The sequence below is a fragment of the Hemiscyllium ocellatum genome, chromosome 11, assembly GCF_020745735.1.
Source record: "Hemiscyllium ocellatum isolate sHemOce1 chromosome 11, sHemOce1.pat.X.cur, whole genome shotgun sequence".
In the NCBI taxonomy this organism is placed as follows: domain Eukaryota; kingdom Metazoa; phylum Chordata; class Chondrichthyes; order Orectolobiformes; family Hemiscylliidae; genus Hemiscyllium; species Hemiscyllium ocellatum.
Window position 1 is genome coordinate 53,477,948 of NC_083411.1, and position 12,590 is coordinate 53,490,537.

Genomic DNA, 12,590 nt, shown 5'->3' on the forward strand with positions numbered 1-12,590 from the left:
AAGCTAACACCTTCCCTTATTAGTCTCACTGAGCTGTGTCTATCTGAGGTGGTGGATGGTGTGTATGAGCCCTGTGCTGGTTGATGGAGCCCAGTGTTCGCCAGCTCTGGTTATTGGCTTGAACAGAGAGGACAAGAATCAATTCTCTCATAACTCACAAGTCACTTTATTAATGTTGTTCGTCAATACATGTGTGTAGCTAAAACATTTGTTGGCATAGAACATACTTGTACACTCACTAGAGTCTTCTGACACTCTCTGAGTAGTCACAAAATATAAAAGCTAATACCCAAGCAGTATATCTCCTGATGACGACAAGGTCCGACGCCTCACACTCTCAATGTTGGCACCGGTGGTCTTGACGTAGGGTTTACTTCTGTGATGGTCAGTCTCTGGAGTTTTGACTGGCTCCATATCCAACAGTCATCTTCTTATTCCTTTCCTTTCTAAATGTCTGTCTGTGCACCATTGGCTCAGGCTCATTTGCTTATCATATGCCTTTACCTTATTGGCTCTGACCCACCGACTTGGGCAGCTTGTCCAAATAAGGGTTTTGCATTACTTCATCTTCCTTTGGCATTACTTCATCTTTCCAGAGAACTTAGCATAAACCAGTTTCAACTTCACACTAGTGCCTGGACTCAGGCCATTTTAGTTCACAAGCCGCTTCTTCCTGCATGCCAATAATTTTGCATTCAGTATTTTTCTGCAATGTATTGGCAGCTTGTATCCCTCTCTCTCTTTTCCTGCAGCCACTGGCTAACATCTCTCCCCCTTTTTATCCAAAGATACTTATTTTAGGATCATTGTCTGTCTCTTTCTGCGAACCTCTCCTGGGATGGTCAGTATCCTCCCATTGAATAAGTTGCATGTTATATCGTTATAGTAAAATAGAGAAAAGAACATGTAAAGAACACTAAAGAAAAGTATAATAATATAAAGCAAACATGCAATAACGAATATGAAGAAATAATGCATATATGACTTAACTCAGTGTTTTCATAATATTCCTTCTGTTTGATGACAGGCTCACCCTCAAATCTCTGCACAATTTCATTTGTCTACCTTCTAAGCTGACATACATTGGGTATGATAATTAGTAATGCACATAGAATCACAACTACAGCAACATGTGACAGAATTCTGATCCACAGATGTATTTGAACATGAGATCTCCTGTTCCAGAACCGGTCTTGTAATCTGGGTTCCCGCAACAACTCCTTTGCAGTATCAGGAAGAGTTCTAATTATTTTAGTGTGTGGGGTCCAGTGATGGATTATCTCTTATGCATGTCTGCTTTCAGGCCCCGTCTTACCCCCTCCAATTGTTTTGATACAAATGGGCCCTTGGGATCATTTACTGCTGTCAATTGACACTTGTGTTTTCCTCCCTGCTATATGAAGTTGTCTCCTAACATGGTGATAGTTTTTACCCCTTTCACAGGCAATATTCTTCCCTGTAGCAAAAGTGTCCATCTGGCGATTCAGTTTCAGCTAACCGAACCATCTTTAATCCTTCTGTCTAATAATAGCTGTACCGAGGTATGCTCCATCAATAATTGTAAGTGGGTTCAGCTGTGCTATGCAGGTAAAATGTTGCACTGCCCAGAAACAGCTAATACGTGTTTTTTACATGCTGTGTACCCTGCTCTACTGGTGACACCGTGTGTGATGTGTATGCTACTGATCTTAATTTCCTGTGCGTCTTCTGTAACAGAACTGTCGCGAGGGTGGTGGCTGTGGTGGCTACTTTGGTTAAAACTCACAACACCAGGTTATAGTCCAATAGGTTTAATTGGAAGCGCTAGCTTTCGGAGCACTGCTCCTTCAGCAGCTGGTTATGGAGTATAAGATTGTAAGACACAGAATTTATAGCAAAACATTTACAGTGTGATGTAATTGAAGTTATATATTAAAAAAGACCTGGATGGTATATTAAGTCTCTTATCTGTGAGAATGACCACATTGGTTTCAGTTCTTTTATACGTAAATTGCAAAACATTTTTAAAAAATTTACATTCTCAAGTGAACTTTAACAATTGGTGTCTGTCAGCCCAGATAATATATTGAAGGTGCATGTTCCCCTGTGTGATACTGTCAGTGCCACAATGTTTAGACTGATACTCATCTAAAAAAATGAATTTATGGAATCAAGCAGTTTTTAAGTGAAGGAAAATGTATATCTGCAAGTACAAATTCACCCCACAAACTTATAGGTGTGTGTGTAGTGCAATGGGGTTACCTGCAGTGTGCCATGAACCCAAGGTCCCAGTTGTGGCCATCCCAATGGGTACTGAACTTGAATACCAGCCTCATTGCACTTTCCACACACACACACACCCTTTCACAGTTACACCCATGTATACACTCTCACACAGACACTCACAACCACCATCAGTATCACTACCCTCCGCCCCCAACCCCACCCTCCCTCCACACATATAAAAGTTTGTGGGGTGAATTTGTACCTACAGACATACATTTTCCTTCACTCAAAAACTGCATGAATCCATATCAGATCCGATAAATTCATTTGTTTAGATTAAAATCAGTCTAAACATTGTGGCACAGATAGTATCACACAGGGGAACTCACACCTTCGATATATTATCTTGGCTGACAGGCACCAATTGTTAAAGTTCACTTGAGAATGTAGATTTTTTAAAAAGTTTTGCGATTTACATATGAAAGAACTGAAACCAAAGGGGTCACTCTAACAGATGAGAGACTTAACCAACAATCCAGGTCTTTTTCGATATATAATTTCAGTTACATAACATTGTCAACTTTTTGCCATAAATTCTGTATCATACAATCTTATATACCATGACCACCTGATGAAGGAGCAGCGCTCCTAAAGCTAGTGCTACCAATTAAACCTGTTGAACTATAACCTGGCATTGTGTGATTTTTAACAGTTGGATTTGGGGTTGTCAGAACGGGCGCGGCAGCTAGTGCTTGCTTTAGAGCTGCAATGTCTTGTTCCATTTGCACACCACATTCTTTTTTAATAACTCCATCAGTGGGGCTACCTTATTGGTCAATGTGGTCCCTTTAATGCCCCGCTAGCTTGGGAAGGATCTCAACCTTTGACATCCCACAGAACAGGGAATCTGCCAATTGCCTCTACCTTTCATTTGTCCATTTCTTGTTTTCTCAGTGACAGAATCATCCCAGATAAGTAATGTCCTGCTTCATATCTGCGCTCTCTTAGGGTTCACTTTCAGACCCAACTCATGCCACAATTGCAGTAATTCACTTAACAGCTGATAACGTTCCTTTTTAGTTTCAGTTTGAAAAAGCAAGTCGTCTACATACTGCACCAGACATTAAGGTTTCGAGAATTCTTTTAACCCTTCACTTAGACCTTATGGACGGGGAGTTAGGAAATCACTGAAGCAGGGCAGTCCAAGTATATTGCTGCAAATGTGTTGCTGGTCAAAGCACAGCAGGTAGGCAGCATCTCAGGAATAGAGAATTCGACGTTTCGAGCATAAGCCCTTCATCAGGAATAAGAGAGAGAGAGCCAAGCCTATCTATTCCTGAGATGCTGCCTGACCTGCTGTGCTTTGACAGCAACACATTTGCAGCTGTGATCTCCAGCATCTGCAGACCTCATTTTTTACTCAAGTATATTGCTGGCCTTGGAAAGTAAATGTGGGTTTATATCGGCATTCATTCTCCAGTGAGTTGACCAAAACACATTACTTATGTCCAAAACTGTGACCCATTGCGCATCCTCACTTTGCTTGACTACGATCTCTGGGTTAGTTGCTATGGTGGGGGCTGTAGACAGGGTGGCCTTGTTCAATGTCCAGTTATCTACCGCTATTTGCCAGCTACTGTCTGGTTTCGTAACTGGTCGAATAGGTGAGTTGATAGTGGAAGCTACTGGTCTCCGTATCCCTTGTTGCAGAAAACTATTACCTTCCTGACCTCTTCTTCTGCCTGTTTTGGAAAACCATACTGCTTCGGTGATTGTTGTCTGGATCCTGTATAAACACACTCTTGGCCAATCATGTTTATGTTGTGGTTCTATTTGCCGAGCTGGGAATTTGTGTTGCAGACGTTTCGTTCCCTGTCTAGCTGACATCCTCAGTGCTTAGGAGCCTCCTGTGAAGTGCTTCTGTGATCTTTCCTCCAGCATTTGTAGTGGTTTCAATCTGCCGTTTCCGGTTATCAGTTCCAGCTGCAGTGGTCGGTATATTGGGTCCAGGTTGATGTGCTTGTTGATTGAATCTGTGGATGAGTGCCATGCCTTTAGGAATTCCCTGGCTGTTCTCTGTTTGGCTTGAACTATAATAGCAGTGTTGTCCCAGTCAAATTCACGTTGCTTGTCATCTGCACGCGTGGCTACTAAGAATAGCTGGTCATGTTGTTTCGTGGCTAGTTGGTGTTCATGGATGCGGATCGTTAGCTGTCTTCCTGTTTGTCCTATGTAGTGTTTTGTGCAGTCCTTGCATAGGAGTTTGTACACTATCGTAGAGTGGCTGTTGGTTTGTGTGCTGTTATGAGTCTTAGTGGTCGCAGTAGTCTGGCTGTCAGTTCGGAAATGTTTTGATGGTAGTGTGGCTAGTCCTTTAGGTTGCTGCATGTCCTCATTCTGTTGTCTTTCCCTCAGGCATCTGTTGATGAAGTTGCGCGGGTATCTGTTTTTGCCGAATACATTGTATAGGTGTTCTTCTTCCTCTTTTTGCAGTTCTGGTGTACTGCAGTGTGTTGTGGCCCTTTTGAATAGTGTCTTGATGCAACATCTTTGTGTGTGTTGGGGTGGTTGCTTTCGTAGTTCAGGACTTGGTCGGTGTGTGTGGCTTTCTTGTATACTTTGTGGTGAATTCTCCGTTTGGTGTTCTCTGTACCATCACATCTAGGAATGGGAGTTAGTTGTCCTTTTCTTCCTCTCTCGTGAATCAGATTCCTGTGAGTGTGGCGTTGATGATCCGGTGTGTGTTCTCTATTTCTGTGTTTTTTAATGATTACAAAGGTGTCATCCACATATCTGACCCAGAGTTTGGGTTAATTTGCGGTTTGTTCTAATCTTTGCATTACAGCTTCTGCTATGAGTCTAGAGATGGGTGAGCCCATGGGTGTGCCATTGATTTGTTCATATATTTGGTTGTTGAATGTAAAGTGTGTTGTGAGGCACAGGTCCAGTAGTTTGAGTATGCCATCTTTGTCGATAGGTTCAATGTCCTGTTGTCTGTTCTGTATGTTCAGCAGGTTGGCTATTGTTTCTCTGGCTAGGGTTTTGTCGATAGAGGTGAACAGTGCCGTTACATCGGATGAGACCATGGTTTCTTCCTTGTCTATGTGTACTACTATTATAGGACAAGCCAAACAGAGAACAGCCAGGGAATTCCTACAGGCTTGGCACTCATCCACAGATTCAATCAATAAGCACATCGACCTGGACCCAATATACCAACCACTGCAACGGACAGCTGGAACTAACAACCGGAAGCGCCAGACTCAAACCACTACAAATGCCGGAGGAAAGAAGCACTTTACAGGAGGCTCCCAAGCACTGAGATGTCACCCAGACAGGGGACAAAATGTCTGCAACAAAGAACGGTAGGTCAGGCAGCATCCAAGGAGCAGGAGAATCGACGTTTCGGGCATGAGCCATTCCTGAAGAAGGGCTCATGCCCGAAACATCGATTCTCCTGCTCCTTGGCTGCTGCGCTTTTCCAGCGACACATTGTCAGCTCTGATCTACAGTCCTCACTTTCTCCTTCAGGGGAAGAACAGCCACATAAAAGTGATTATATAGGCCAGAATTGATTAACAATTAGCAAACTGTTAATTGCAGGATAATTAGCAAGCTGGGCACCTTGCTTCAGTCACGTAATGTCTGGACAGTGTCAGTTAGTAAATGATAAGCAGGCGTTAGTAGACAAATAGGTCATTGCAAAGAGAAGAATAGCTCCATCCAAAGAGAAGAATTTATCAGGTATCAGTACAGTTGCAAGGCCAACTGCCTTAGCCGGGCATGGGAAAACACAGACTTTGAGCAAGCAAGCACTAAGATGAAATTTAAAATGGTTTCCAGGCTTTTAATATGTGACAAAATAGCTGCAATGAATCTAACAATTCTCCCACATTCAGACAGTGCACAAATTGAATTCATGCTGTGGCCATCTATTTGCATTGCAAACCATCCAGCCAGCCAGCTGAGCTAACAAGATCCTTCAGTGTGGGGCTGGAACAGCACAGCAGGTCGGGCAGCATCAGAGGAGCTGGAGAATCGACGTTTTGGGCAAAAGCCCTTCATCAGGAATCTGCCCAAAGCTTCAATTCAGGTTTGGGCTTTTGTCCAAAATGTTGATTCTCCTGGTCCTCAGATGCTCCCTGACTTGCTGTGCTTTCCCAGCACCACACTCTTGACTCTAATCTCCAGCATCTGCAGTCCTCACTTTCTACTAACAACGTCCTTTACCTACTGTAGGTCCGATTATGACCTCGCTGCTTCAATCAAATTTCATTTACTCATTGTCCCTATCAGTTTTTCCCCCTTTCCTGCCATACTATCAACCATTCCTTTGTCTAACTTTCTTTCTCTCCCTTTGGGCTTGGTTAGCTCATTTCCGTCATCAGCTTTCGTACAGTTTCTTCCTAGGTACTATCAGTTCTGAAGAGAGGTCACTGGACTCAAAACATGAACTCCGCTTTCTCTCCATGTATGCTGCCAAGACCTGCTGAGTTTCTCCAACAATTTCTGTTTTTAAATCAGCCATTTCCTCTCTTTTCCCCAGGCTGCCACCAGTGAACGTGTGCGTGAAGGTGACGAGAATGTGGAGCGAGGTAACTGGTCCTCGAAGATTGACTACTTGCTCTCAGTGATCGGTTCTGCTGTGGGTTTGGGCAATGTATGGAGATTCCCGTACCTGGCCTACAGAAATGGAGGAGGTATTGTCATGAAATCCAAAATACAGGGGAGAAACAAGCACAAAGACAACAAGTAAATGGTGTAAAAAAAATCACATTCAAAGAACCAGAGAGCATTTTTAACCTGCGGTCACCAACGGTTATGCCATCCGCCCTTACTCCACACTAGCACTGTGATCAAGTTTCAAATATAAAAACAGTATGTGTGCAATTTAACAAAAACATACAATCACAAACAGGCACTACAAAAATAACTGACCTTTTTGACAAGATGGAAGTTGCTGCTGACTTCAAGACATGCAAATAGTGACTGGTGGATTACTGTCTCAGGTGGTGTCACTTGTGATTTCCTTTGGAGAGCACACAGGAGAACTGAGGACAGCATCTCAGAAAGGGCTTCAATTTCAAACATTTTTGCTCCACTGAACCTTTTGTAGTAACTCTAACTTATTTGTGCTCAACAGCATTTCAGTAAATTTGAGAGGGTAGCTGAGATCCTGCATTGAAAGTATTGTTGCCAATCGAAATGATTAGATTAGATTCACTACAGTGTGGAAACAGACCTGCTAAAGAGCAACTCACCCAGACCCATTTCCCTACGTTCACCCCTGACTAATGCACCTAACATTATGGGCAATTTAGCAAGGCCAATTCACCTAACCTGCACGTCTTTAGACTATGGGAGGAAACCGGAGCGCGCGGAGGACACCCATGCAGACACTGGGAGAATGTGCAAACTCCACACAGACAGTTGCCCGAAGTGGGAATTGAAACCAGGTCCCTGGCGCAGTGCTAACCACTGTGCCACCCATATAGTGTATGCACTTAACATCGCTATTCAACTAATGATCGTCCATACTACTACTGCTCATGTCAAATTATGCATCTCACAAAGAATCAGAGAATCCCTCCAATGCAAATAGAGGCCATTCGGCCCATCATCTCTGCATTGTTTATCCCTGTATCCCTGCGTTTCCCGTGGCCTATCCACTTGGTCTGGACATCCCTGAAGACTAGGGACAATTCAGCATGGCCAGTCGACCTAAACTGCAGACCTGGAGAAAGTGAGGACTGCAGATGCTGGAGACCAGAGCTGAAAATGTGTTGCTGGAAAAGCGCAGCAGGTCAGACAGCATCTAAACTGCAGACCTTCAGACTGTGGGAGGAAACCAGAGCACCCAGCGGGAACTCCTGCAGACGTGGGGAGAAGCTGTAACCTCCCCACAGTGTGAACAGCCCGGATGGTGCCGCTCTCTAAACTGGGAATCCCGGTGTGAATAGTTGATAGGCAGAAGGATTCCAGCCGCTATCTCTGTAACTTTCCAATGGGGGTAGGGCAGTAAAGGCCAGATTTAACTGTGGGAGAGCCGTCACTGGAAGTAATTGATGGACAGGATCGGGGTAGTTTATATAATGAGGAGGATGTTGATTGAGGGAGTGTATTCCCACCGGTATTTACAGATGCACTCCAACAACACAAGCCGCACCACGTGACCGTCGTTCGTTGGGTCTCGCGCGCTCCAATTCGAACTCCTGGCCGTTGGCCACCAGCTGCTGCGGAGCGCGAACGCACGTCAGAACTACAACTCCCATGAGGCATCGCGGGCAGTCCATCTAATACCAAACGTTGGACTGCACTGCGCAAGAGCAGGGATGGCTAACGGCACCATGGGTAATGTAGTCCAACAGGATGTGTTGGCGGAAGTCTTGCGAGGAGAGTCAAAAAGCTAACTGCAGCACTGAAAGGCGCAGGAAAATGGTGTTTTTGATGTTATGAACAAAAGGGAATAAGAATGAAGGGAAAAGATAGTGAAAGTGCCTAGAGGCGGAGGTTGCTAACCGTTGTGAAGTAGCGATTGTACACATTGCTCAGAGCAAAGTCAAGGTACAGGCTTGTGGGCAAATGGAAGGAAACTGGAGAGGGCAAACAGGGCAGCGCTTATATAGTTAATGGTAGGGCCCTGCAGAGTGCTGCTGAGCAGAGACCGAGGGATGCAGCTTCACAGTTCCTTCAGAGTCGCAGGTAGACAGGATTGTGAAGGAGGCGTTTGGTACACTTACCCTCATTGGTCAGTACATTGAGTATAGGAGTTAGGATGGATGTACTTTGTGACTCTCCAAAACATTGGCCAGGCCACTTAGGGTCGTCTAGTTAACATTGTTGATCGTCAGGATAAACTCGTCTGGACGGTGGTGAGACCACTTATGTAATACTGTACTGAAACCAATTCTGGTCACTCTTCTATAGAAAAGGCATTGTTAAACTTGAGAGGACACAGAAATGTTGCTGGGATTGGAGGGCTTGATCCATTGGGAGAAGCTGAATAGACTGGACAAAGTTAAAAATCACAAAACTAGGTTATAGTCCAACAGGTTTATTTGGAAGTACTAGCTTTCAAAGCGCTGCTTCTTCATCAGGTGAGTGTGAAGGAGGACAATTTTTAAAAACATTCTTCTTTGGAAATAGAACCAGTTTTACTCAAGATTGGGATACAGACAGACTCAAACCCTCACACCTATAAGGTGGTAAAAACAATGACTGCAGATATTGGAAACTAGATTTTGGATCAGTGGTGCTGGAAGAGCACAGCAGTTCAGGCAGCATCCAAAGTGCAGCGAAATCAAGGCATTCTCTGAGCTGAGATGTCACCTGTTGTGATAAAACCTTAAGTTATCTGGAGAATGTGACTGAAAAGAAGTTCTGGGATTTACATATTAAAGAACCGAAACCAGCAAACCCATTCAAAAAGATGAAAAACTTAACAATCTAGGTGTGTTCAACATATCATTGTGTCACTATAATTTTTTGCTATACATTCTGTGTCATAGGTCCTGATTCATAACCACCTGATGAAGAAGCAGCGCTTTGAAAGCTAGTGCTTCCAAATACCTGTTGGACTATAACCTGGTGTTGTATGACTTTTAACTTTGTCTGCCCCAGTCCAATACTGGCTCCTCCAAATCATGAATAGGCTGGGCATTTTTCCCTAGATTATTGGAGTTGCGGGGTGACCTTAGGGTGGTTTATAAAATCATGAGGGGCATGGATAGGGTGAATAGCCAAGGTGCAGATGTCCAAAACTAGAGGGCAAAGGTTTAAAGGGAGTGGGGAAAGAATTAACAGGGAATCCAGGGGCAATGTTTTCATGCAGAGGAAGGTGCTTTTATGGAACAAGCTGCCAGAGGAAGTTGTGAAGGCTGATACAATTACAAAACTGAAAAGGCAACTTTTATATCAGATACATGAGGAGGAAGGTTTGGAGGGATATGGCTGCAAATGTACTTTTTTACTTGGAGGGATATGGGCCAGACGTTAATGGGACTAGGTCAGATTGGGATGTCTGGTTGGCATAGACGAGTTGGACTGCAGTGTCTACATCTGTGCTGTATGACTCAATGATTCTATTCTAACCACCAGGTCGTTGTACCGCTCCAGTCTGAAATCAGGTCCCCAAATCATGTAGGCGTTTGAAGATACCATGCATGGCCATCTGTAGTTTCCTGCTGTGAGAGTCAGCACATTGCACCAGTCAAGCTTCAGTCATGAGGGCAGGAATGTAACATTGGGCTGGGTGGCAATATCTGAAAGACAGTAAAGGCTTGCACACAAGGGTGAAGAGTTCAGTGGTGTAAAGCTGGCTTGTGAAGATTTTTGGTGGTTTTTATTTATTGATTAATTTTGGTGCAGGGATTTCCTGGTGGAAGAGTTTGAAATGAGTGTGATGCTGGTGAATGATTGGTGTGTGTTAGGGTGGGGAAGTCTGTGTTCATTGAAGGATAGCCTCACAATCTCATCGTACCCATGTCGATGGGGTCAATGTCACCTTGCCCCTATCTCCTCTTTCCAGTTTCTGACCCTTCCTCTTTCCAAGACAGGAAATGGTGCACAGAGGTAACTTTGCAGCTCTCCAATGGCCAGGACGAAATGGAGAATGTGGTGCATCACCCTAAACTTGGAGAATCTCTCTGACACTCCTGGAAAGATTGCCCTCCTTACAGGAAGCCTTATGGTGTCACACTGTTTTGCTACATTCATGATTCTTTTCCCTGGTCCACAAGCATGACAGAAACAGCTCTCCTGAGGAAAATGGAATCAATGTCAGTAGCATCATTCGACTGCACTGATTGTATTTTCATTCCAAGCTTCAATCCTATAAAGAGGCCCTTTCCAACCTCCTGGCCATTGGAATCATGCATTTTCCTCCTGACAGTCATCCTGAGGCTGCCAAGTACAATTATCAAAGCGAAATAAAAGCAAAATAACGCACATGCTCGGTGCGTAAAACAAATAGAGAATGCTGGAGAAATCAGCAGGTGTGGCTGACCTAAGGTTTTAGGAGCAACACTGTTGTATAGGTCCCTGAATGTTGATTGTACACAGGATCTAAATACAAAAAAAGACGCAATCTACAATCTGCAGCCACACTCTTCTGTCAACAACATTTCATTCCAGTATTAATACGAATTGAACTATTAGTTATGAAACCTGGTGACATTAATATTCAAGCAATTTATTTGACTTTCCCTTTTCTATATTTTGCAGGTGCTTTCCTTATTCCCTACATTCTGATGCTGGCAGTCACTGGGATGCCAATGTTTTTCCTGGAAACTTCCTTTGGGCAGTTTGCCAGCCTTGGACCGGATGCAGTGTGGAAAGCTGTGCCCATGTTACAGATTAGTGTTCTGAGCAGTCTTGATTTGGCAACAGTTTAAATGAGCAATTGTGTTTTATACCCATGAATATAGTCACTATATTTACTTCACCAGATGTTGGTGTTAGATCGCCTTGCAGAGATGTTGTTCACAATTAAAACAGTGGAATATCCCCTTTCACTGTTTCAAATTCACTTTCTGAAACGGTGGTAGAGGCAGGAACCACTACAGCATTTAAAAACAGTCTAGATGATCACTTGAAACACCAAAGGATACAAGGCCAAGTGCTGGGAAATGGGATTAGAGTAGATCAGTTCTTGATAACTGGTACAGAAACAATAGGTTGAAGAGCATCTTCCTATGCTGTAACACTGTATGACTTGATGTCATTAATTGAGGTAGACAGAGTGGAGATGCTGGAGAGATCCGTTTATTGACTTCTGAATTTGACAGAACCTATTTGTAAACATGATGTTGTAGGTGATTCTGCTGGGATCTGCAAGAACCTGTGAAACTTGAGTGAGTGAATTAGTGAAGACCTTTTCCAGTATAATTATCTTAAGGAGATGTTAATGGAACAGGGGAGTCTCCTTGTTATCCAAACTGGTGAAAGACCTTTGTTACTCCACGTTCATAATGTAAGCATGTTTGTGTACTATTTTCAAACAGATAGCTTTGCAATGAGATTTAAGTAAAACAACAGTTTCCTGTAATAATCTCGTGTCCCTTGATTTATAGGCATAAATCAGTTTCAGCCTTGGGCAAGCTCAACTATTGAGTTTTCATTGTCGTTTGGGGCAAAGATTTCTGAATATTCACTGCCCCTATTTTTGATTGATTGATGAAATTCCAAAAAATTACAGTCCAAAATGACTCACCCTTTATTGTAATATAGGAAACCTTCCTCCTGCGTTGACCATGTCAATCCCTGCAAGACTTTTGTATGATGGCATTAGATCACCTATCATTCTTCTAAACTCCATCTGCAAATTTGGAAATATGATGTTGAACCCTGACTGAAGAGTCATAATGAACTCAAAATGTTAACTCTTT

General features: G+C 43.4%; 1 protein-coding gene across 1 annotated transcript in view; it reads left to right on the top strand.

Moving 5' to 3' along the window:
• The window catches only part of LOC132819997 (sodium- and chloride-dependent neutral and basic amino acid transporter B(0+)-like), a 205,135-nt gene that overhangs the window by 103,973 nt on the left and 88,572 nt on the right, over window positions 1-12,590 (top strand). The window contains exon 11 of the mRNA XM_060831928.1: window positions 6,752-6,905. Coding sequence (XP_060687911.1) covers window positions 6,752-6,905 — 154 coding nt within the window. The remainder of the gene's footprint in view (window positions 1-6,751; window positions 6,906-12,590) is intronic.